We start from the raw sequence: 27,821 nt of genomic DNA on the forward strand, positions 1-27,821 counted from the left end.
TGCAATGTAAAATTATCAGCATATATCTGTACAGAGCACAGAACAACTGTGTTCCAGATCTGCTGACAATTCCGAATTGCTAAAACCAAAATAAGTTCTTACACTGTCATATTGTTCAAGTTGCTTCTAAATATTTCACCACATGAACAGTAATCTCTTGCTGGTATAGTCACCTTTGTGACCAAATGTTGAACCATTGCATAATCCTCCTTTTTCTTCTACTGCACTCTGTAGCATACAAAAGCTTGCTGCAATCAGAGAAGCACTGCAGTGAGTACTGTTACACAGTCATTAATCCAATCATTAAGTCAGCGTAGTGAAACTAACTATGTGCATGGTTAGCACAAAAGGGAAAAAAAAAAACCAACCCAGACTGATGACTACAATTGAAAAGGTCAATATGAAATACAATACTGACAAAGGAATAGAGCACAAGGAATAAAGCATATGCAGAACTGGTGCAGAAAATGGCATCACATGAGGAATAAATATTTACAGGCACTTAAACACTGCTTAAAGTGACACTACTTAAGCTACTTAAAAAGATAAAAGAAATCTACTTAAAAATAAAACTTTTATATTCTGTCCCTTCCCTACCATCCAATCACAAAGAAAATTAGTATATTCCCAGCAGGATAAAATATGCTGAAAAAAAAACCAATGTAATTCCATTAGTTATTTTATGTGGCTTCTGTTGTCTGAAACTATATTCTCCCCATGCAACTTCCCTCCTCCAAAAAAAACCATCCTATCGATTCTTCCTATAATTCACAATAGCTTACTCAAAGAGTGCCACATCCTACAGAACAGAACCTATTTTCCTCTGTTTATAGTTATGCAGAAACTGGGATTTTGAGAGGTGAAAACAAATGCCCACATTTGTGGGAAGAAATAGGAAGGAAAAAATTAGACTGTACTCAAGAATAAATAACCCCTTCTATTCTTAAAAACACCATTAATTTGAGACCTTGATACCCCATCTAATGTTCTTCTATTATCCATACAGTAAATTAATGCCTTGAAGCTCATACTAATGGAAACATTTTTCATATAGACTGGCAACTTTCTCATCCATGCATAGCTTATTCTAAGTCTCAGAGTTCATTTAGTTTCCCCCAGAGCTAAATTTATTAAAAGAATTATGCACACCAACCTGAGCCTCCCTCAGCCAGGTACTTGTCCTTTGCATAGATGACAGAATCCAGCATTGACTCAAAGAGAAGGAAATAACCCTGTTTACAGAAAAGGGAAAGATTTCAGAAATCATCATGCTTCTTCTGTAGCCTATTTAATCAACCTACTTATAGATTTTTATTAACATATTTTAAGAAATTCGTATTGCCCATGTACCTCAACAAGAGCCAGTATCCAGAGAATTTCTCAATGGCAGTACTTTCACTTCAAAACTTATGTTACACGAAGTAACATCTTTAATTTCCCAAACTACTAGTATCCAGCACCTACTAAATTAATAAACTATAGGCAACACACCAACAATTATCCTATACTCCTACAACATCAAAAGAAATCAAATTCAATTCAAAGTGAAAAGCTGTATGGATTGATTTTTTTAGTAAAAACTCAGAGGCACCATACAAAGAAAATACCCAAACCCCAAGAAAATCCCTTCCCACTTCAAACTTCTGGTAACATTAAAATTGTCAGAGAAACACCAAGCATCTTTGCTGTTTCATGTTTGCAATCTTGTGGTAACCAGTGGCAGCTTGGACAATGCTCACTAAGACAGGCAGAAATAAATCATATGCCAAAGACAGGTTCTCTGGATGCTCTACATCATTTAGGAGTGACTGAACTTAATTTTCAGGATAAAAACGGCCAGAACTAGATTTACATAAGTTTTTTGGTGTTAATTTTATAGCAGTTTAATCATACTGCTATGCATGTTTAGAATAACTTATTTTAAACTTCAGTCAGCCATTTTCTGAAACAGAAAATAGTATTTCTTAATTCAACATTTCCAAGACACAAAACACCCCATACAGCAGTATTAGATACAAGTGGCATCTTACATAAAACATACTTTTCCTCAACTACTTTTAAGTAAACTTCAGATTTCCAACAGATATATAAACCCTTTTGTTTTTCACTTGATTTACTTTACACCCTTTCTATCTTTCAAGTTTGAGAACGATCCTCATACTTACCAAATCCAACACCACATTCTTATGACATGAAATCAAGTAAGACAAATTACTGGCATAAATTTTGGATTTTCACATAGCATCCTAATTCTCATTTTGCTTAAAAATCAGCTTAGCCATATGGTTTGATTTATACGCTCATTGCCAGTAAGAAAGAAATAAAAGACAATTGCAAGTCCAGAATTTGAATCTGCAGTCCTACAAGCCCAGTCAGCAGTATATCCAACCATATTTTTACAATCAAAGGAATTATTTTTTACTTTTGAAGGGAGACCTTATTGCAGCCTTTCAGTACCTAAAGGGGACAAAAAGAAACCTGGAGAGGGGCTTATTAGAAGCGCCTGTAGGGACAGGACAAAGGGGAATGGCTTTAACCTGACAGAGGGGAGACTGAGATGAGATCTCAGGCAGAAGTTCTTCCCTGTGAGGGTGGTGAGGCACTGGCACAGATTGCCCAGAAAAGCTGTGGCTGCCCCATCCCTGGCAGTGTTCAAGGCCAGGTTGGACAGGGTTTGGAGCAACCTGGTCTAGTGCAAAGTGTCCCTGCCCATGGCAGGGGGTTGGAACTGGATGAGCTTTAAGGTCCCTTCCAACCAAAACCATTCTGTGATTCTACAGTCATGCCTCTTTATTGAAGATAGCATTGCATAGGAACTGTACAGCTAAGAATACCAAGTTTACTCCAAGTTCATGACATCTTGAATGTTTATTTCATCTAAAGCTTTTAGAACAAAATATTCTGCAAGTTCAGAATTACTTATAAATGTCACCATTCACATTGCAGCCTAAAAAGAAAACTAACCTAAAACCAGGAAACACAGAACACAGAAAACTTGAAGCACAACGTATAAGCATTCAACAAGAACATAGTTTGAAGGAAATGGAAATGCCCTCTTCTCAAACTGTTTCTTCTGGTAACAGGACAGTGCACTAGTGGACATTCTTCTTCCAAATGTTGTTTGTTCTTTCACATTACTGCCTATTTTTTTGCATGTCCTTAGAATAAGTCCCAGAACAAAGACTACTGCTCTGTGAGCAGTACTTGTAGTAATTTGCAAAACAGTTGCCAAACCAGAAGCTCCAATTGCACCAGGCAGACTTTATGCTTACAGCACAGAACACAGAACAGGACCAGAGTTTTATTTTTTTACTCTCATTCTTACAGTTTTAAAAATAGATTATACAAAAATCTTTTCAGATGCCTGTAACTGAAAATGAGTTGTTTTCACAGTATTTTAAATGTAACCTCTAGGACACATCTTAAGACCAGTTGTTACCAAGAGTCATTAAGTTACGAATCAACATTTTTACGGATCAGCTCTTCAATTATTTCTTCCTGCCTAACATGCCCATCACCTATGTCTGCCAAAAAAGTGCAAGAAGTACAGCTGCAAAATGCACTTTTTCATGAGAAGTACAGGGAATTATCACTGTCCTTTCCCTGACCTTTCCAATCCCAGTTCTATCTTCCCCCCAACTCATTATAGCATTCCTGTAAGTTACAATAAACCGTCAATGGTACTGAATAAATTCATTTATCACTTACACCAAAGCCTTTTGCTCAGTGTGCCGTGCTCATCTGTAGTGTAATTTAGAACATAATTTCACAGCCTGCTGCCTCACCTGTAGGGGTGCCATCTGGAAAAAGAATTATACCCAACGTCTCTTTCCCGCGATGCTGTTGGGTACTCTTGCTTCTACCCCAGTAACATTCATGGGTTTGTGTTTCTTAAGTGTGTACGAGCATCCTCAAAATTAATTACAGCAAAGAGATCTCTGGGAGCAGCATATTAATATTTCAGTCTTGGTAGTGGCTAAACCAAGACACAGAAAAACTGACATGTTCTCTGTTGAAAGGCAAACTGAATACAGAACACATCTTGAAGTGTTACACTGTCATATGCCTTTTTCTACTAAAAAGCTGTCAATTTCTTTCTCAAAATGAAGTTCCTTATTTTTATATTTTCAAAGCTCAAAAGAAATGGTTGTTCTCCACCCAACAACGAACATACATATAAAGTGATTTGGACAGAACAGAAACACACAGCACCATGAAGTTCCTCCGCTCAAGCATACGTCTGTCCTACATCATGTCCATCCAAGAAGTGAGCTATCAAAATGCATGAGCCCACTGACAAACTGAATCCAGAGGAATGTGAATATCCTTTATATTTGTATTTTGAGTTTAACAGAATTATAAAAGGCTCGCAAAACTTTAGTGGCTTAATATCTCCCTCTATTATATTTTCCTCTTACTCAAATACACTACACCACTAACATTTATTTTCAAAACCACATAAAAATCTTTTAAACAATTAATAAAAATATAAGTACAGGAAGTTCTTTTTTACATTAGTGCTTCAGTATTCATCATGATATTCTTCATAGTGAAAAAGAGATTAAGCTCTTTAAAAGCAACAAGACACGAGAAAAACGCTGAATATACCATGCTGTGTGGAGAATACTACAGAAAAATGCTTTGTTTAAAACATATTTGAGATTAAATATGGCTCTTCATGTATAGCTCCCTTACCTGTTCCTATCAAATACCATAGTGGAACTTGGGGTTTTCTTCACTTTTTACTTATTGGTGAAAGCCACATACATTTCAAAAAGTGGTATTAGCATGCTTACAATAGCAAGAAATAGCAGAATTTTTGGTACAATGGAGAAAACTTGTAAAGATAGGATTACAAACAGTATTTACTTTCATAAGCACTGAGCTTCCCCCTCCCTTTTAATAAAGACCCCTTTTATGATTTGCTGTAACATAACTGAACCTGGCCTGGTACACCAGATTCAGTAAGGCCCAACACTTGAATATTTAAAGAGATATCAAATCTCTGGTCCAGAGAAGGGATTTGTTTTCAGTCCCTATCAATACAAAAAAATACATTGATACAAAAAAGTGCATTATTTTCTTAAACCAAAGTTCCTGACTGCAAGTTTTTCATTGGACTACAGAGTAAAACACATTACAGAGGATATTGTAAAACGGACTGGACAATGCATTCTGATTTAAAATATAAAAATCTACTAACAGATGCACAAACCTGATGCTGCAAGCTCAGTTCTGTGAAAAAATGACTTTTTATTTGATAAAATCACCCCCCCAAACCTGTCACATTTAAATGAGAAGCAGCACCTACATGTAAACTTCTGTGTGCTGTGGTGCAGCACCATTTCCCTCATGACAAGCCAGCCTTCCTGCTGATCTCTCATGTATGATTTAATTAAAAAAGAAAAAAATGGAAATAATTCATTACTGACAGTGCAAGCCCACACATTTCAAAACCACAACTTGACTATATTATTATGTACACCCTGTTGTGTTCTTAACTATGAATGAGAACACCAAATGGGAAGACATGAAGAACAGAAAAGTGATACCCATTACTGGTGCTGGGAAAAAAATAATTCATGCAAGGAAACAATACCTTGATAAAAACCATTCTGAAGTAAAGCAATTGGAGCATTCAGCTATGTTGTATGCTTTTTACAGAGCATTGTTAAAAACATGAAAAAGGAAAGCCCCATTTTTACACATAAAATTGTAAATTATTGCTGTGTTATAGAACACTTACATTAATGCACCTCCAAATACTCATACAAACAGTAGAGAATATTAGGACTACAGAAAGATTAATAAGTGTTCAAAGAAAGCCAGCACTGTGTATCTGTTATAGAAATAGGGAAAAGGAGGAAGAAAAGATGTTTCAGACATGCTCACTTCCTAGTCCTTTTCTCTAGATCCTGACTAACTCCCATTCACAGATCATCCTGTCACTTCAGAATTATCTAACAAAAAAAAAAAAAAGGAAAGAAAAAGAAATAAATTAGCTGCCTGAGCAATGATGTGCTTAGGAGACAAGAGTACTGGATTCTAATGCTGGTTTATTTTAACCTGGAGTCCACCTCTTTTCCTTGTGTAAAACTTTACTACATATTCAATATCATAAAGCACTGCATGAAACAGTAATTTATGAGTAGGCACAGTACTCAAAAAACATATTTGAGACAACTATCTCATACAATTGTTTCTCAAAGTAATCCTCCTTAGAAGCAAGAAATGGAGATAATTTTCAAGTGAATTAAACTCAACCTCTAGCTTTACAGTTGTAGCTAGAGAAAGTAAGGGAAAGCATACAGAGAAAAAAACATGCAACACAGATGCAGCTGGGTAAGAACATTCCAGAAAAGCCTTAATCCACTTCGTTTTTTTCCTGCAGTCACACTTTCAATAAGCAGTCCACAAAGTTTACAATTACATTACCAAAATCCATGTGCAATAACACAACCACCTTGACATGTTTATGGCAAATCTTTTCCTGCCCAGTATTCAATTTAATTAAAAACTAGCTTCAGCACTTTGCACAGCAGCTCTCATTTCAAACTTACATGCTGTACGTAAAATTACTCTAAATACAGTAAACCATTATTGTTTCTTAAATTTTTTTGTTTCTAGGGAGAATGTGTAAATGTGATCCTAACTGAGAACAAGTCTATGGTGTATGCATCTTCTCAGGACTTTCCTACCACCTGTAAAAACAGCAGCACATCCAAATCAAAATACTAAACCCTTTATGAAATCTGAGAATTTGCAAACTGTTTTCAGGTCAAGTCACTTGACAAGGGATTTCATCCCTTATACCAAGGTGCAAAGAAATCATTGATGTGGGTTCAGAAATGATTTCCAGCTAAGATTTCCATGTGGCAGTGTACACAAATAACTGTACTTTGCTTAGAAACATCATTCATGTTATGTCTGCAGTTTGACTAAGAAAATAAGATATTTGCTTGTAGAGGCTCTACAAGCAGAAAAATGTTAGAGGCTAGTACCTGTAATCATTAACAATAATTTGAAGTTCCACAAACTAAGGCTTTCAAAAGTTCCACACATCAGAGCTACAGGCAACCAAGCAGGATGGTGCATCGAAAGGTTACAGCCCTGCTACAGAGTATCAAATTACCTTGGAGAGGAAAACCTCTACAAATAAAGGCCAGCAGTGAGATCTTACATAAAATTCACCCATTCTTACATTCAGACAACCTTTCTCAAAGAATTGGAAGACATTCTACTTACAGAATCAGTTTGGGTAGGAGAAGAGGCTGTTATTTGCCCATTCTTGTGTTCTTTCTGAAGTCAATGTGATTCACTGGGTGAAGCTGCTCTTTGGTCCACCTGCTCTACTGTGTGCTGCTGGCTCACAGCACACAAGAGAAGCTGTGCACTTCACCAATGTTTTGCTGTAAGGAATGCACAGCTGTCTTTGGGGAGAAAAGGTCTGAACAGGTGGCTTTACCTGGGTGTTCAGTAGTCCAACAGGCCCTCAAACTTCAGCAATTTATCTTTTGGATGTCAGAAGAACAGCTCATCACACCTTCCACTGTCTTTCTCAACAGCTTAAACTACAACATTCTCATACGGGTTTTACCCATACACAATCACACAGCTCTCCTGCTTATTGTCTGATTTTAACAGTGTCAAACACACATACTTCAGTTGTTTCAAACAATGCATTTATGTCTTTATTTTAAAAGATCACTGCTAGTTTCTTTCATAGGCTTTAATAAAGGGAGAGCTGCTCACTCAGCCACTAAACTTGGAACATGACAAATCCATATCCAGATGAACGTAAAATAGAAATATATTATTTTGCAAGGTGACAAGTACACACGTGAAATATAATTTGACTCCATGTATACAAATAAACTCATACTGCCCTATCTGCTGTGTAATATTTAAGATGTTTCTCACATTTGCACATTTAGAAGGAACAAATTAAAAAAAAAAATGAAAGAAGTAGGCACAACAAAGCAGTCTGTGCAAGTCACAGATCACACTATTAAGAGAACGGATCAGAAATCATTACATTGGAGAGGCTCTTAATGCAATGCTGTACCTTTCACAATACTCCGTTCTATGTGCCATCTTCCTCAAAAGGCCTGTTCTAGAAACATTTGTGGGGGATGCAGTACTTGTCCTCTCTGTTGGTTCACATTTGCTTTTAATTTTCTGATGCTCCAGGCACAGCTCTAAAGGACAAAAAAAAAGCAGCCTGTAGTGCACTGGTCTTAAACATTGCTCTGTACCAAGCAAAACAAAGCTGTGGCTCCACAAAAGGGTTTCATGTTTACTAACCTAAATGCAGTTTGTTTTCTGAACAGCAACGTTTCATATTTTTGTTACAAAGAAAGAACACTGTTCCCATTAGAATTTTCCTACTGATCTATGCAGATTCTTTAAATAAAGAGCTAAAACATGACATACTCTTTTTTTGTTCTCATGCGTCACATTTGCAACATTTTCAAGCACTCAGATACTAACAAAACATTCCATACTGGCCAGTATCATGTAGGAAAGGGAAAGAAAAAGCAAATTCACACAAGAAAGCCAGACAAAGAGGAATCTTCATTTGCATCTAGGCAATATAATGTTCTTTCTGGAGAGTGCTGGAACAGTGCGTACACTGTCTGGCTATCAATCTTACTTCCACAGCATTGTTCTCTTTATCTCTGTATTGCAGCAACCTATAAAAATGCTAGCATTCCTAAATATTTAGAATAACTAATTAAGTGAAATGCACATGTCTGTTTAATTATGACATTATAAGTTAAATTAGCACACAAATGGCAAACATGGAACACTCAACACTTCATTTCTAACAAGAGCTGCTTTAAAAATCCTTCACTTCAGAGGCACTGACTTAAAACATGATTTAAGCTCTTCAGCACCCAACCTGCTTTTAAAAGCAAATCCTGGGCTGCAGAATGAGAAATAACATTTTTGGGAATGTTATTTTTGGTGTACAACCGATTAGAAGTTGCCCTGAAAGAACAATAATTAACTTTCTAGTGAAGTCATTACCCTGTCAGAAATCACTAACAATTTTTAAACCCATAGTTCAAGGCAACAGCTTAAGCCTTCCTTGAAAATAGTGACCTCAACAATAAATGAAGCTCATGTTTCAAATAAGGTCCATTACAGTAGTGGACGAAAAACTTTCACAGCTTTCCACCTCACTGAAATATGTAATATAAAAAACCCAAAGAAAAACACCCCAATGAATTCATTTCCACCTTTACCCAGAAGCTAGTTAAGATAGATATGGATCCTGGAACTAGACGATCTTTAAGGTCCCTTCCAACCCAAACCATTCTATTATTCTGTGATCCATAGCGGACATGTGACCACTCTCCAAAAGGCTGCTGTATATAGTAGAAGACACACAGTTTGTAAAACATCTACAAAAAAACAAGTGATTTAGAATGTAAGTTTCCATCACTGATCTTCAACTTGAAGGACAATAGAATTCTTCACTAAGTCCAAACAGTGGGAATCAGCATGAAAAAAAAACATATTTTGAAGTGTTTTTTGAAGGTCTGCAACATGAGGAGACTATCAGGTAAAATATCAGAAGTCCTCAAAAAACATCACAAGGGGTGTATCCTACTGTATTTTTGATAGGGAACAGGCTTGATCAGTCACTACAAAGATCAGCCTGGCACTGGGTCTTGCCACACAAATTTCTTCCTTAGGATCAATGGCAGGTAGCAAGCATAACTGTCTAACAGTCACAGAATCATAGAAAAAAACTAGGTTGGAAAAGACTTTTACGATCATCAAGTCCAACCTTTACCCCAGCACTGCCAAGTCCACCATTAAACCATGTCATGATTTGGGAACACCTCCAGGGACAGTGACTCCACCACTGCCCTGGGCAGCCTGTTCCAATGTCTGAAAACACTCTCGGTGAAGAAACTATTCCTAATATCCAGTCTAAACCTCCCCGGTGCAGCTTGAGATAGTTTCCTCTTGTCCTATTACCTGTTACTTGGAAGAAGAGACCAGCCACCTCCTGGTTCCATCTTCCTTTCAGGCAGTTGTAGAGAGTGATAAGGTACCACCTGAGCCTTCTCTTCTCCAGACTAAACCCCCCAGTTCCCTCAGTTATTCAGAATATGGAAGAAAATTACCAGGCAAACAGCTGAAATCCAATGGATTCCAGGAAATGGCCCATTTACACACTGCATTTCCTGTTGGCCACCTCTTCATTATGTGCTTTTAAAATCAGTGACTCCATTCTTATACTAAAAAACTGCACTGAATAGTAATGCTGTTTTCAAGCTCTAGATGTATTTGCACATTTCCCAGTGTGTATACTCCTCACCTCCTTGTCCCGTTATCCACAGTCACAATAGTCTTTAGCTGTCTTTGCAGATTCATCAGAATGATCGAGCTAGATGACTACAATATTTCTCCATTACTTTCACCTGAGCAGCTACAATAGTATTACTGAGGCATACAGTACTGTGTAGACAGGCATACTAACTACTGCTTAACAGAAACTTACTGCTGTACCCAAAAGAGCTCAACTGTACTTAGAGAACCTTGACTTGAAAGAGCATGAACAAAAGAGATCAAGATTTGTACCCCAGTACCACATCATCCGTACCACTATCCCTTCTCACATGCTGTCAAGGACATTGTTGCAAGCATGATATATTTTTGGTTAAAAAAATCGCATCCCTTAAAGAATCATTTTTACCTGAAGAAAAAAAAATACAACTGTTCCTGAAAATAATTATGTCCTGAAAGGAATATTCATGCACCTTACCATCCATTCAGATATTATCACATCCACTTCTTCCAAAGGCAGATCTACTTCTTCGATTCTTCCTTTGACTAATGTAATGACATTTTCAAGTTTATTTAATCTGCAAGTCACAACATCAACAAATTAGTTTCCATTTCCAACTCAAGAGAGATAGAATGATGTCTATATTTTGCCTTTCTCCCTCCAGTAACTTTTTTAACTCTTCTCAGTTACATTTCAGAGGGAATGATTCCAAGTAGCCAAAAAACTGCAGCAGATTTAGTGCCAGGCAGAGATGGCAGACAGTAGACCTGCATACTTCCAACATGCTGTGCGTGGAAATGTGTAAGCTTCAGAAATCAAGAAAACAGAAAAAAAACAACTTAAAATTACACTTCTGTTCAGTCACTCGTTCTCAGTTTTCCTTCTTTGACCCCTGTAATCTATAGTAATTAGAGACTACTCATCACACTAGGATAGCAATGGAAATTAACTTCCTTGCAAAGCTGTTTTGCACAACTTGTTTTTTTATTTAAAACTAGCTGCAAAGTCACTTAGAACAAACATTCCCTCTAGATCAGTATTATAGCTATTCCACAATAAAGGCATCCTTCCCACTGTGATTGTGGCCAAAATCATTCGCAATGTTTAGTAACTGCAGTCATCAGGTATTACACCTCATATGCAAGTAAGGGTACCACCATCTTGTGTAAAGAGGAAGGTACTGTGATATGACTATACCTTTTCAAACAAACACTGAATGACAGTGAAATTACTAAATATGTAAATGCTTGAAATATATTTTTTCTTGGCAAACCATATTAGTCTGTCTTGCACATACCATTATCACAATAGCTATTCTTAGTGATGGCAGAAATGTATTTCCACCCAATAGATTTATTTTTCTATGGCAGTTCTTATCTCTGCCCCTTCCCTCCCTATCCTGATATCTTACTCTCACATTCTGTCTGGCTTTCAACAGAATGTTGAATGTGCAGACTGGTAATCACATTAAAAATTCAATCTAGAAGACAATGGGAAAACAATCAAAATGCAGGGAGGCAAAGGAAAGGGTCAAACGGCTACTTGAACATGTGGGCTGTTGGAAAGATCAATTAACCACTCTATCTGAGACAGTTTTCTGATAGAAGAGCAGCATTTTATCACTAATATCATATTTAATGCAGTAATCAGAAGTAAACCCTTTAGTTCTAAGTGAGAAAATGCTAAAGAGGTATTCCCTACAAAAAGAGATTCCAGGATAGCTTCTTAGATGATCACACACCAGGACATAATTTAAAACAAGAGGAAACAAATTTCAATTGTAGGGTATTAAAAACTGTCGTGGTTTAAACCAAGTCCCCCAACTCCCGGAGAGTTAGGAAGGAGAATCCAAAGAATGTAGCCCCCATGGATTGAGACAAGAATGGTTTAATTGCTAAGGCATAACACAAAACCCCTACTGCCATTTACCACTACAAATAATAATGATACAGCAAACAACAAATGAAAAGAATACAACACCCCACCAGCCACCGACCCATAACTCACTCCACACTGCCCGGCCGAGCACCGCGTGCTACCTCCTCCATTTTTCTCCAGAGCTCTACACCTCCAGCCCTCTCTTTCCCAGTATGCATCCTGGGCATCACGTGCTATGGTATGGAATACCTCATTGCCTAGCCTGGGTCAGGTGTCCTGTCTCTCCTTCCTCCTGGACTCCCCTCCTCCACCTGGCTGGAAAAAACCTTGAACAAAAACACCCTCAAAACATGCTCAAACCATGACAAAAACCTATGTAGTTTACACACTGCAGGAAAAACTGATTGGGTGCCATTTAGGAAGTATAATTCAACTTTCTATTCTAGCATAACAGTGATGAATGACAAAAATCAACTCATTCAGTGTGCTGGAAATTTTATGGGCAGCCGTTCACAGTAAGAAAAAGGCAAGTATTTAGTTACAGGTAAGTTTATTGTGCAACCGTGGGAAATAATCGTGTCACTCAGGCACTTCCTCCAGTTCACTTATACACATGGGTTGCTCTTTTTCTAGTCATGAACATGCTAGGAATGATTCTGAGTTCTGGAAAGCACAAAAGCTCTTTTGGGCAAATGCTGGAATCGAAGCACACTGCAATAGAGTTTTAAGCTACACAGCTGCTTAGTATTCCAATAAATATTTGTTACTCTGTTACAGATTTGTCAGCTTTATTCCTTTAGGAAAAGGAGATTTAACAAAACAAATATAAATAATTTTTATATGAACAGAAGACTTTCATGTGAATTGAATTTTTTAAAGCAGAAGGCATCTATCAAGGTGTACCTTACACTGATGGTTCACTGTGTACTTCAAGTGGCAATTCATCACTCTTAATGGTTTAAGAGTTTTTATTTGCTGCTTTTCTTAAAGGCCTGCCCATCTCCTCACCAAGTGTAATACATGTTGGCTGATACTTCTATCCTCCTCTAAGTAATAACACATACAGGACTTTTTGTGCACTTGTTTGAAGGAATGAACAATCCTAAGTTTGTCATCTAGTATATTAAATAAAACACTATTTCACATTTGTGGCTGTTCTAGAGATGTCACGGATTCCTGAGAAAAGTTCTCTTTAGAGAACAAATTCTTATGCCAAAAGCATTTAAGTTGCACCTAATGCTTAATATGCTACTTTTCTTAAACAGGCATTTATTTAACAGTATAAGTTTACAGTATCCAAGCATGCGGTGTTGCATCTCTACTGTGAAGTGGTATCTAACCCAAAAATTCTACCAAGACATTATTTCTGTAAAGCATCAGCTTGAATAAAAACTGTCATTCCCAAATTCTTCAGTATTTACCTGGACTTTCTTTTCCACAGTTGCTTTTACAAAAAACAACCACAACAAAAAGCACTACATGCCTCAGCTATCAACAGTACGCATTTACACTTACCTTTCTCCTATCTTCTGCTAGGAAATACTTTCTAAGTTTTCAGGTGCCATTGCTTCATTTTTACATATACTCACAGTCACCCTTAACATCTTCTATAGATACATCAGTGAAATGCGGAGTGAATACACAAACCATCAGGTGGGAAGAAAGCTCCCTAGACCATAAGGATTACAAGAAGTGAGAGAAGGAGTCCAAAGTTTAACTGGTAGCCAAGTAACAGAGGTGCCTCTCAGGGTTCAGTGCTCTTTCTGATACCAACTAACACTCTTACCAGTGACCTAACAGGACAGAATGCACCCTCAGCAAGTCTGTGGATAATGCTGAATTAGCAGAGAGCACTTGATATGCTAGAGGGTAGGGCTGCTATTTAGAGGGACCTCAGACTGTAGATAAGGGATGACAGGAATCTCAAAGATCCAAAGGCAAAGGTGCAGACCTGCACCTCAGTGGGAATAACCCTGTGAAACAGTACAGATGGTTTCCTGCTGATCAGAAATCAGCTCTGCTAACTGTTCCTGCTCTGATAAGGGGCCTGGTAAATAAACTGAACACGTCAGCAGTGGACCCTTGTAGCAAAAGGAGTCTACTGTCAGATATGCAAGAGGGCAGCAGCACGTCAAGGAAAGTGAGCTTTCACCTCACCTCATTTTGACACTTGCAAAACTGCATCTGGAAGCACAGTGACCAGCTGTAGGCTTCCAAGTAAAAGAAAGACATTGACATATTAAAGCAAGTCCAGTGAAGGACATTAAGATGATGAGATGCTAGAGCCCATGATACACAGGGAGAAGCTGAGAGAACTAGCTTTGTTCAGCCTGAAGAAGGGATGGTTAAGGGCTGGCATTCTGATGTCTGCCTCTGTTTAGGAGAAGGGTGGAGAGAAGACAGAGCCAACCTCCTCTCTTTTATCACAGGGGCTGGATGAGAGGTAACAGACTGAAACAACAGAAGTTATGATTAGTTTAAAACAAAGAGTGAGGCTAGTCAAATGAGACACTTCCCACAGAAGTTTAGACAGAAGAGGCAGCTATCTTCTGAAGCTGAATCTGGGCCACCTACAACTCACTCTGACATAGAAGGATGGACCAGACACACTCCCCACACTCCCTCAGAGCTCCTTCCACACTATACTATTCCAAGACAGTTTACATGACACTCAACATCTTTGATGGAAACAAACTATTCTCAGTGACTCTGCAGGCTACATGCATGTGTACGTGTGCATGCTCTTAAAATGGGTTTGCATTTGGTTGGTTTCTTTTTTTTCTTGGTTGGTTTTAATAACTTTCTACAGCATTATTTACCATCATTTTCTTGGAACTTTTCCTACCTAATGATGTCCATGGCCTGATAGATGATTTCAGATTGGTCAACTCCAATCACTTTTTTTGCACCTGCTTTGGCAACAAACATGGAGAGTATTCCAGTTCCACAGCCAACATCCAAGACGACCTGAAACAAATAAACAGAGGTAAAAACAAACATCTTATTTCATATCTTCCTACATCACTGAGATACCATACTCTAACAGAAGGAGCAAAAGGTAGCATAGAGTCTTATTACACTATTACAAACTAAATGATCTTTAAAGGTCCCTTCCAACCCAAACCATTCCATGATTCTATGATTCAGAGATATCCAAATGAAACTGCAGTTCTAACTCCACACCCTCCACTACCTTTTACAGATAAACAATGAAGCAGACTACTTCCAGTTGCATATTCATTCAATCACATAGGAAACTATCACAAGCAATTTTTTGGGCAGTAACTGAAAAGTTACATGACAAAAAAAAAAAGAAATTATAACCTGAGCAATTTTAATCAGTGAATCACTGACAGTCATCAGCATTCTTACCACTGGACTTCTACTTAATATAGTTACACATTACTAATGTGTAAAAAAATTCTAAGCACTAAACCCCAAAATGTTCTGAAATATGAAAATCAGTTTCCTGAATACAATGTAGTCACTCATATTATGCACAGCATTTAAGCATTAACAGAATCAGAAGTGTGAAGACAGACTTTTTCCATACAAGAGATCTAAACAAGAGAGTAAGCAAAACTTACTAGAAAACTTCTAAGATGAAAACATTGAGTCAGAATTACTAGTCATAAAAATAGTTCATTGGAAACAAAAACTTATTTCACTGCCTCTCTTTAGCACAGCATCCAGTAAAAGGTGCCCTCACAGCTTATTACATTCTTTTTTTCCAAAGAACTCATCAAATCATTCCCACGCTTCAGAATTATAACCCCATTTTACAAAATATATCAATGCAGTAATACACCCTTCTGACAAGCTTTCTAGCTTATGAGCTATTGAGCATTTGCTTGCTTTGGCAGAACAAAAACATGCATGTGCATTTTTAAATTCCACCTGACAAATAACATCTAAATAAGTACTTGAAGGCTCTACACACAAGATCTGCTCACCTTCCCTTGTGTACAAGTCTCTATGTACTGATGCTGGATACAGAACAATGATTCTGAAGCCAATATGAATAAAAATAGCTGTTTATCCTTGGCAGCACAGTATAAGTAAGCTTCTGCAGTGGTGCCCTGGGAAGCAATGACCAAAGAGTTGCCCACCACCTGCCTTGATACTTACAATTTGGAACCAGACTAAAAAAGCATTATGATTTCTTTTATAGCACCTTGTGTAGGGGCTGGCCATGAAAGCTGTGGACAGTTATTTGTTCCACTTTGCAGATACATTCCAATAGGAGTAAATTTTAAAACTCATTCACAAGTTACCTATGTATATGTAATAGCTACAGAATTCCGTAGGCTGAAGTCTCCTGTAGCCAGGAATAGAAGGTAAAAATCCATGTTTCAGCAGCTGCTGAAATCTCACACCCTTTAGCATCATCTATTCTAACACTTTACCCATGGCAGTTAAAAAAATTGCTGAGCCATGAAAGCTGGAAATTGGAGCCAAATATAAACCTAGGTTAAAGAATGATCTTGATGTACAGTTGCATGAAGAGAGCAATCACCACAAATTGGAAGAAAACCAAAACAGACACCGCTTTGGACAGCTGCCCTGGTCACTTAAAAACCCAGATGGTTTTTAAGGCAAGGGATAGGAGTGGAGAAAAAGGCACAGGAGAGAAAACACACAAGCTGGAACACATCTGAGGAATGGAAAGACAAGCAGAATGATCACCAATTAGCCTAAGGACAAGGGTCTATGGCTAATGGATTCTTGCAGTGATCACATATGGCCTCCCACCAGAGATCTGGAGCAGCCTGGACTGGCTGTTTGACTATATCGTAACTCACTACAGCACTACAGCTTTCCCTGCAGTCTAACCAAAGCTTATATTCCACTGTAACAGAAAAAAATTATTCCAAATTCAGAAAAAAAGGAGGTTGGGTAGTTTCACCAATTAAATTAATTCCAGCAAAGAACTTTTAGTAGGAACAATGTATAAAAACTGGTTCTTTCCCCATCAATAGGGCACTGATGCCCTAGACTTCTATAACAGAACATAAGCACAGTAGTAGTGCTTTTCTAACCAGTTCTTTTTCCACTAAAAATACTCTTGCTTTAAAATGGATCACATTTCCTTTTATTGAGTAAGGCCATCTCAGCCTCTCCCGCTAGGTAACCTGAACTGTCCTATTCTCATCTCAAGTGCATTTGACAGGTAGAAAATAAAGACGGCAAGCAAGATTTATTCAAGGTTTGGTAATCACTTTTGAACACTGAGAGAACAAATTGGCTGGTTCTGAATAAAGTATGCATAATAAGCAGCCCTAGATATTTTGTTATCATCTGTCACCATGCAATTACACCTCTTTGGGATACTGCAGATTTGCAACTAAAGCTAGCATGACCAATGGAGCTTTTGAACAAGCTCTTCCCAACCCAACACACAAGTGTCCTTTCAGAAACACAAAAAACATTGTTTTCTAGGGAGGGATACCATATGGAACTTCAAGGAAATACAGTATCAGACTTTTCCTCACTTTTTTTTCTTTTTAACTGACATCAAATGTTCAGGGAATAGAGCCAATTTTCTCAAGTTGGAAGCTTCACTCATTAATATAGTTCTGAGAGCATTGTACAATGCATAAATTAAGCAAACCACCTTAACAGTTCCTTCAGAAGTCTGTAACAACTGTCACTTCAAAGTTAGATCTCTGAAAAACAATCCCATATATTCTCAGTTACAGCATATCAAGTTGGAGCAACTCCAGAGGAGGCCATGAGGATGATAAGGGGCTGGCGCACCTCCTGGACAGGCTGAGAAAGTTGGAGCTGTTCAGCCTGCAAAAGAGAAGCTGTGTAGAGACCACATAACAGCCTTCCAGTATCTGAAGGGGGCCTACATGGATGCTGGAGAGGGACTCTTCATCAGGGAGTGTAGCGACAGGACAAGTGGTGAAGGGTTTAAACTTAAAGAGGTGAAGTTCAGGTTAGCTATAAGGAAGTTCTCCCCTGTGAGGGTGGAGAAGCACTGGCACAGGCTGCCCAGAGACATGGTAAACGCTCCATCCCTGGCAGTGCTCAAGGTCAGGTTGGACAGAACCTTGGGTGCCATGGTCTAAGATGAGGCATACCTGCCCATGGCAGGGGTTGGAACTAGATGATCTTAAGAAATTAAGTGGGTCGCTGGTCACCTAGATGGAAGCTGTTGGGAATTCTAAGCAATTGAGAATCTTTTTTTTTTTAATTCAGCCTCAACACACTAATACATTATGAATTTGAGGTGATGTTGATCAAAACAGCTGTAAAAACCCTAAGTTCAGAAATCAGTTTCCATGGGTTTCCACACATTCTATGTAACTTGAGATCAGCCTCACACTGTAAAAGCCTGCATTTACCAATTTTATGGGCACCTGAAACTGAATTTCTCCCACAAAAAAAATTCTTTTATTGATCTTTCTGCTGTGTTGGTTGTGCTGCCAACCTGTGCTGTCACCTGCATCTTTTAAGTAGCTGACAGCATAATGTTTTTCCAACACTTTTGCTTGTTCTCTCATTATAACTAAAGAGAAATGTTTAGTAGAAACAGGCTTGTGATATGGATTGAAGCAAAAAGGAAAACTATTTTCCTTATAATTTTTCTGCTGGAACTGCTGACAGAAAACTGAGGTAAGACAAAGAGCATGCGCTATCCCATACAAAAAGTATGCACTATTTACCTTGAAGTACCTCCCTTCTAGGACAAAACTGTATCTAGCACTATTCCCAGATAATTCCCGAGGAATTAACAGATGGGTGCCCTTTTATTACTTCTACAACTACTCTGAAGCCTTATGACTTACTAATAAAGTCTCAATCAACACCAAAATAAAAATCAATGACTGACTTCCATAAACCTAGACATCCTGGTTTCACATTAAGAAATATCCATATGCAGCTTAAGAATGCTAAGCACCAAGTAGAGGAAAGCTAATCCAGAAGGGAAGGTTGCTCACTGTAACTCATATCAAAAGCTCATCAGAGTTCTAATTACACAGTGCTTCTAAAGTGTTTGTACTACATCAAGCACAAATTTGTGCTTTACTACTAGTAATGAGGCCCTCTAAGGTAGATCCCACTTAATATACTGGACAGGAAAGTCTCAGCTTAACCCCACCAACATAATTAATGAACACCTCAACATGGCACACAGAGCAATGACAACAGTGATCAGTGCTTCTGTTATCAACACTTTGCACTCTCCAGCAGCTGTACAGCACTCTGCCACCTCATAAAGCCAGAGGACATTAAATCGAATCTTGTCAGCGCAGTATTCCATTCCCAAAGCTAAGAAGTAGCCAAACTGAAGGATTTCTACCACTTAAAAAATAATAAAGAGCAAAAATTATTGTATTCGCAGAGCTATTCCACCTACCTTGTCCTTGAAGATATGTGGGTTCTGGTAGATGAAGTCACGATAGCTTTCTGTACGCACTTTATCCTAAAATTTAAAGAATAAAAAAGGGTTCACTTTTTCTACCTAGGCACAGCATGTTGTTCAAAAATGCTGAAAATCTTGCTTTCCAACTTGGCCTAAAGCTGTTGTGTGGCTACTGTACTTACAAGGGCTCTGCAATCACACTTCCCATACAATATTTTTCCAGAGTTTATTTTCCTTGCAAATAAGCCAGCTGAGCCTCTAGGGGAAAAATAAGAAATTGGTTTACAGTTTCCCAACCTGCTGTGCTTGATTTTGTTTCAAAGTTATTAATAACTCTCCACCACTTTCCAGGAAAAGCAGTAATAGAGTGGCAATACTGCATCAACTTTACATAACCACCTTCTATACAATGGTAAAAACTGGAGTTGGGAGCTCATACAATGATTTGTTTAATTTTATTTTCTGACAATCCTACAACACACAGATTCCTTAAAAAAAAGTTATGGATCAGATTAACCTTTTTTATTTCTGAACAAACTGTAAATTAGTAAACCTCATACCAGCTAGTAACTGAAACTGTACAGTCCATTCTATGAAAGCCCAGTACAATAAATAAATTTAACTGCAGTACAACTCAAGAAATTGGAATGTTTTCAAGCATAGAACTAAACATTCACAGTACTTTGGTATATGAAAGCTAGCAGCATAGCTCAATGCAAGGTAATCTATTAGAATATTGATTTAATATGCACCAGCAGGTACACAAATTGACAGCCAACTATAGGGTTTGGAATTGCTGTTGCAGTTCAACTGTTACAGCTAAGAAAAATTTTAAGCTATTTTCACCTAGTAGAGACATGTCTATAAATAATACTGAAGTGTAAAATCCATCTGCTTATACTTAATATTTTTTCTACTATAGCAGGTAAGAATTTTTACAAGCAATACAGACACTAAAGGAATTTCCTCTAGTAAGAAAGAACAAAGTCTATTTCATTAGAAAAACAAGATACAAAACAGAGACTAAGAACAAAGGAAATGTTCATAAAAAATCTGGAGACTAACCAAATTATTCTAAGGCTTGAAAAGCCTAAAATCCAGTCTTATGTTTGGGAGGAATACCTCACATACATACAGAGGCCAAAGAAACACTTAGGGATTATTTTGAAAAAGGTACTTGAAAATTATACATAATTAACATCAATAAAAAATTGTGATCCTTGAAACTGGTTTCCTGTGACGATATAATTGGAGCAACTATTTTTAGCAGTTCACATCTACTGCAGTATGTAACGGGATTTACTGAAGCAACCAAAAAGTCTAGGAAAAATAAAATAAAATCAGAACATTCAGCATCAATCCAGAACGCAGTCAGCTGGAAAGCTTTCAGCCTTACACCCTGCCCACTCACACTGCCTCAGCACTGCCCCAACTTAATCAATACAATTCTAGCTGCTGTTTCTACTCTATGCACTGCTGCTCCAGTAAGCCACTGTCATTCAGGTGTCTCTATTCACCATCATCATTCTCTCAGTGTAATGCTTTTGTTTTGGTTCTTAAAAACACATTAAGGAAAATCATTGAGATGATAGTCAAGAAATTATTGAACAAAAGAATACAGCAAGGGAAACACTAGCCATTTGGCCAGTGTCAAGTAACACTACTCTTCCCCTTTCTCTGAAGTACTTCCAGAAAAAAACCCACCCAAACTGAAATTTCATCCTATCACTACCAGGACTAAGGGGACAAAAAAAAAAAAGGTGAAGACTTGAACAGTGTCAGAAACAGGCTTAAAATTCTTACAGCAGGATTCCTTAATAATTTCAATATAGCAAGTCCCTGTATTCATATAATGTTGACAAATAAAAAAATCAAATTCCATATCTAGCACATAGGAAAAAATGCAATACATCGATGATAAAAAACAACTGTTTCCATATGCTTAGGAAAGTCAAAAGTCTTAAAAGCATTCAGACAAACATTCCTGAAAACAAATAAAATACAATTTTGTCCCAATCTCCTTGTGCAGACATGCAGAATTATAAAATTTATTAGCAACTGGAAAGGCTGCCTCATCCTATAACATCTCAAATGACACCTTTATACCACTGCAAAACCAAGCTTCTGTAATTTTTATTTATCTTTAAGACAAATTATATTTCTCTAGACTATACATTTGGGAATATATCAACTTTGGCAGAAACGTGTGTGCTTCAGTAAAACACCCTCCCTTCCCCCCCCCCCCTCAAATTAACCTCATGCTCATGCTATTCTTAGAAGATTCATGTGTATTGCCACAAAATTATTTACAAAGCAGAAAACTTTATATGCTACTTGCATGGACAAAGTCACTTCACAACTCTCTATGTCAACATTAGTCAGGAATTTAATTATTTCTGCATTAAAATGATAAAACTGCTCATGATTTACACAAATATGATATAGATATATTAAATAGCATAAAGAGATTTTGATTTACACGTCAAGTATATGTTGTTGGGCTTTGTGTTTGGCTGTTTTGTTGGGGTTTTAAGTTAAAAGGGAGTACACAGGCTTGCCTTTGAAGAGTTTAAAGCATTGTCTATATTTATCACATAAAAGGAGCATACAGTTTTTTCAGCTGTTCAGTGTCATGTTATCAATATACTGAAATTTGTACAAATACCAACAATTTCTGTTTATGTACTGCAATAAGAAACCCCAATATTTGGGAAATGCTTTTTCCTACCAAATTTCAATTGTTAGGAAAATATAAACTACAGAAAAATATTCACTGACTATACCATGTTTTATCCTTTATATTTTAAGCATCCCAGAGAAAGCTGGTTTTGGCAAGGTAAGGCTGTGCTATGTATATTCTATCTTCAAGCGTATCTGTAAATGATTTTATGTTCCTAATGTTTCATGTAAACAGAATTTACGTACAGGAAACAGAACTGAAAAATTCTCACAACCCAACTACTAGGAAAAAAACTATCATGAATAGCAAGGGTTAAAAATGCAGCTGCTCTGCAGTATATTTATGGGCACACAGCCTACTTCATCCCATCTTTCCTCTTTGGTCTTACTAAGATGCAGTTGACATGACTTTCTAACCTTTAGCATCTCTTCGTGTATCCCATAATGCCCATACGAGCTGAAGTAAACGCCATCCTCATCCTCCTGAAGGTCTGCAATGGCACTGGATGACAAGCTGCTCCCAACATCTGCGTTCAGCACAAAATCCTGTGCAAATTGCCTGCAATCAGTTTGAAATAGACCCTTGAGACATCGTTTATGGGATCATGGAAAGCAGGCAAGGGTGACGGGGAGAAGGGGCTTCAATAAGGCAAAGGACCAAGCTGCAGAGGGGCTTTGACAACAATGGGCCCCTCTTTGAGCAGGCACAACCTCCCTCTGCCGACTCCTCTGGGCTGCTGCACACGGATCTCTGTCCATCACCCTCCTGCAGTGATGCTTTTTGCTTCCAGCCAGCAAAAAACAGCAGTGAAACAGTCAGGCTTCATTTCTGGTTTTAAGGAGGAATTATCTTGTACCACAGTGGTCAAAATGACATGTGGTTTAGGCTGTGTATACAGACAGGGACTCAATACAAAGAGCACAAGAACTATAAACCATACAACACTATATGACTAGCAGAAGGTAGAACAAAGTGCTTTAAAACTGAAGCATTTGGGTGGAAACAAACCACAGCTTAAAATCCTACGTATTACTTCAATTTCATGCAGCTTATTTTTGGTCTTTCACAGCCTTGCATTCCTAACACACATGTTCTCTTCCCATTTCTCAAAGCTGTTTTGTTGACAAAATACACAAATGGAGAGGTATGCCAGCTTTTTTGTTTTCACAATAAGCAAACAGCTCATACCCACAATAAAGCGAGAAAAAGCAAACATGCTCCAGCCAGACAGTATTCCTGCAAGGTATACAGTCCAACATCAACAGAACTTGCATCCCAAATGACTCCAAAGCAGCCAAAGCTCAGCTTTAACAGTCGTCATATTTGTTTAAATAGGAACTTAATGTATAGAAGATGTAAGTAGCATCTCATTACAGCATCATCCTTACAGAACAACAACAAAACCAAACAAAACCACTGTTTCAGTCCTGACATGTCAAATACTTTTCTGCTTAACTAGTTTGTCTAGGAAAAGGATGGTGGTAAGGAATTTCACACTAAAAGTTTGTCAATATCAGAAACCTCCTAGTTTTGCTGACATAAGAGGTAAGGTCTGGATCTTATTTTTAATACTGCTTTTTACCAGTACAGTTTGCTTTTTCCTTACTTTTAGAAAAATATCACAATGATAAAAATGTGAACTTACAAAAAAAAAATGACATACAATTAAGTATAATTATCCTTTTGTAAGATTTAAACCCAATTTTAAATTTCAAATTATTTAAAATTGATTCAGCCAAAACTTTCTCCAGCCTATGCACACCACACAAGTACCAAGCAAACTCCAGAGACAGAGTTTTATTAAAAAATAACAAAAAAACCCCAAAACAAAACAAAAAATAGGATATATAAACTATGCTCTTAAATCTCTAAGTTACATCAAATGCTATAGGTGACATGATTTATAGCACTGTTACCATTTGGAGGGGGAGAGGGGGGAGAAACAAGAGATCACTGGGCCTCCAGCTACCTGTCTCTGCTTTGCACCCTTTTTAATTCTCAGCATTCTAGAAGGCTATTCAAAGCTCCTGGATCTAGATTTTTTTTAAACTCTAGAAGTTGAAGTCAGACAACCAGCCTGGTTCATACCAGTATAAACCTATTTCCATGACTGTCATGGTTTAAGCCACAGCATTGTTCTCAGACTAAAGTTGAAAATACAGCACAACACCAGCTAGTAAGAAGGAGAAAAATAACTATTAGAGCTGAACCCAGAATAGTGACAGAAAATAATATAAATACATGTTACTGTACATTAAGGTTCTGTACACTATTCTTACTTCACATCAGACTTCCAAGACATACTTATATTGCAGAGGTTTACCTGAAAGGAAACATTCTTTGATGGTCTCTTTCAGTGGAGTAACCTCCAGCATGAATCAGTATCACTACTAATCACAGCACATAGACTACTACAATGCAACAGGTTCATCTATTTAAATTAAAACCTGTGCTGCTTCATCACACCTGCATCTGGCTATTTTCACTGCCAGCCAACCCCTGCTGAATTGAAGAGCCTGTATTGACAAAGAAAAAATAAAGGCTGCCTTTTACAACAGCAGATAATTGGATATACTAACCTCAAAAAGAAATCTATGTAAGCTTGATTAAAGTTTATAGCTGAAGAGAAATCGCAACTGCTTATTTGAAAAAGTTTTTCTTTCTTTTAAGTGAAACAGGGAACAAGAGTACAAGACAACACACAGAAGAAAACTCAGTTTTCTAAGTACAGCAACAAATTTCTTTCATTCTTATTGTTTGTAATTAATGCATAATGTACTCAGATATCAAAAAACTGCTGCCAGCTACAAAGTATTATTTGCAAAAGTTAAACCCAGATGAAGACAAAACTGTTCATTTTTTACAGACATAATTGTTAACAGCTGATAGGATCTGAATACATGAATTTATTTTGGTATATTTGGTTTCTAGTAACATCAAATGTTTATTCTCAAAGCATACAAGGAACCTTCTAAAGTCTTCTACAAAACAAGGGTTTTGCCACTTCTCTACAGAAGAACATGAATTATTATTCCAAGTCTCTTAAACACAATTTCAGTTCTACAGTGCCCAAACAGTGTGATCTTGAAATAACAAGCTTTTACATGACTTAATCCTATATGACCCAAAAAGAAGTTTATACTCCCATTTTATCCATGAGCATCATCAATCCATATTTTGAAGAGCTCAAGATCTAGAAGTAGCATGTAGAGCTATGGGGATCTCCCAATTCCTGACTGCAGTGCATCAAATTACTAAGAGAATCCACACCCGACACTGAAAATACAAGTAGCTGAAAACTTGGTTTATTAATTTCATTGAGGTTTTCTCCAAATTGTAACTGGATTCTATGACTAACAATCATCGTTTGAAGCCATTTCTGAAAACGTTGAGAGTCACTATTTAATTTGCCAATACCTCCCTCTTCCCTGTGGTGTACACCTTCAATGTTTAAATTTGCATCTAAAAGACTAATGAAAAAGTGAAAAACAGAGTCTGAAACAAAATACATATTTCTGCATATTATTTATCTTTCCTAAGTATGCTTTGCTCTTTCAATCTGTGCAGGTTTTGTGCAGTTTTAACTAATCGCCTACAAGATGTCTACTAACAACCCACAAGATAAGTCAAAAGTACGGTCCCAACAGAAGTCATGAGTTCTATTCCACAGCTACATTCTATCACTTCTTTGAATTTCTATTGGTCTTTTAACATAAGCATCTCACATAGAACACATCAAAACTTCAGTTCCAACACTTACCTCATTTTTCGAAGATCCTCTTGTGCTCCAGCCAAAGCTTCTTCTGCAAGTCTTGCTCTGTGTTCTGCATGTTTTAATTGCTCAAGGAGCACTGTGTTATCATTTAAGCCATTACAAGGCAACGCGTTTTCAGATTCACAAAGATCTTCTATATCTGATGAAATGAGGAGGAAAAAAAAAATCACCTACCAGTCATGTGTTGCTTCACAGCAGCTCATAAACATACAATGTTTTCAGTGTTGCTATTTCTGTACTTGGATGATTAGTAAAATTAGTCTGGTTTATAAGAGGCATCACTGAATTTGATAGGATGAACCACACATCACAGGACTACTCAGTAAGAGCAAGTATGCTAGAAGCAAGCTCTAAATTCACAAAGAATTCAGAACTAAAACCAGAATTCAAGCTTCTTTAAATACCAGTGCTTGATTACTGATAAAAGAGATATTAGGTTTAGACTGTAATTTAGTTACTTACAGTACTATCCCCTATTTTTCCAGTTACATTATTCCAAGACAAAAACAGCTGTTAAGGGTAATAGCAAAAGGTAGGAAAGTATATCCATTTAAAATTTCTTAATAATTGAAACCTCCTAATTTTTAAGCAAATTTCTTGGTGTTTTATAAAGCTTATGAACACACAGAACTCAAAAGAGCATAAGCAGAGTGAATCTAGATGAAACACTGCTTTTTAGCTACCAAAACCCAAGCTCAGCATTAGGTCCCATTCACCTCCTGCTAAATTCAGCTGGTGATTTTAACAGATATCAGTGCATAAAAAATGGTGCTACTGTGGTTTTGGATGTAGTAAGAAATTCCTGACAGCTTACTGGACAAAAGACTTCTTAAAAAAAAAAACAACAACAAACCCACATATTAATTCCTTTCAGTAATGAAAGACTATTTGGCTTGTGGAACTGAAACAAAGTACAGATTCTTAAGATTTCTGAGGTTCATATCTCCCCATAACACTTTAGCAACTGCAACAGCAACTCCAAATTATGCAAGCTTGAGCAGGAGCTGATATAGTAGAATATGAAATCCCTAAATAACCAACCAGTGTCCTCTACCCCACATTATCTCAGTGATCATGCAGCAAGGCTTGCTTAGAAGAGTGTAAAACTCATTCCAGACTGTACAGAGAATAAAACAGCAAGTACCTTATGGTTTAGGTAAAAAAAAAGATGTACAATCAAACATGAGATAGGAAGAAGGTGAGAGAAACCGTGGGCAGCTAAAATAAGTTCAAAAGTCAAATAAAATTCTCTCAAGACCATCTGATGAACTGTCATGAGAAAGAAACTAAGGCTGCTTTGACTTTGCTAGAATTACTAAAGAAGCAGAACTCTTCTATGCAACTACGTATCTTACACTGGGTTGGACCTGTGTATGAGATTAAGATATTTTCAAAACGAATTACTCCTTACTTAGAGCATACATTTTTTAATAAATTACTTTAAAACCTACATTTAGAAGTTTTAGAAGCTTGGTGAGATACTGGAACAGGCTGCCCAGAGACGCTGTGGCTGCCCCATCCCTGGCAGTGCTCAAGGCCAGGTTGGACAGGGCTTGAAGCAACCTGGTTTAGTGGAAGGTGTCCTTGCATGTGGCAGCGGGTTGGAACTGGATGAGCTTTAAGGTCCCTTCCAACCCAAACCATTCCAGGATTCTATAATGATCTTCCAACTAGGTTTGGATGGAGTGCCTCTCTGACCTGCTTAATTATTACATGCAGCATCTCCACTATGAACACCTTATCTACAGTAAGTGAATACAGGTAACAGGACATGGCTATGGAAATCTTAATCACTAAAAGCTAACATATGACG

General features: G+C 37.5%; 1 protein-coding gene across 4 annotated transcripts in view; it reads right to left on the bottom strand.

Annotated features, from left to right (window-relative positions):
* Nucleotides 1-27,821, bottom strand: part of PRMT3 (protein arginine methyltransferase 3) — a 67,160-nt gene that overhangs the window by 35,067 nt on the left and 4,272 nt on the right. For 3 of the 4 annotated variants that reach the window (XR_004080786.2, XM_013129439.3, XM_031050271.2), the window contains exons 6-11: nucleotides 25,994-26,147; nucleotides 22,650-22,791; nucleotides 19,548-19,613; nucleotides 15,027-15,148; nucleotides 10,781-10,880; nucleotides 1,154-1,232 (exon numbers count right to left, since the gene is read on the bottom strand). Coding sequence is in view for 3 of the 4 variants with exons in the window: in XM_013129439.3 (XP_012984893.3) it covers nucleotides 1,154-1,232; nucleotides 10,781-10,880; nucleotides 15,027-15,148; nucleotides 19,548-19,613; nucleotides 22,650-22,791; nucleotides 25,994-26,147 (663 nt within the window). In the remaining variant the exon portion in view is untranslated. Of the gene's footprint in view, nucleotides 1-1,153; nucleotides 1,233-10,780; nucleotides 10,881-15,026; nucleotides 15,149-19,547; nucleotides 19,614-19,735; nucleotides 19,812-22,649; nucleotides 22,792-25,993; nucleotides 26,148-27,821 lie in introns of all 4 variants that reach the window. The other variant, XM_031050270.2, reaches the window with a different exon arrangement.

Source organism: Melopsittacus undulatus, chromosome 8 (genome assembly GCF_012275295.1).
Source record: "Melopsittacus undulatus isolate bMelUnd1 chromosome 8, bMelUnd1.mat.Z, whole genome shotgun sequence".
Taxonomy (NCBI): Eukaryota; Metazoa; Chordata; class Aves; order Psittaciformes; family Psittaculidae; genus Melopsittacus; species Melopsittacus undulatus.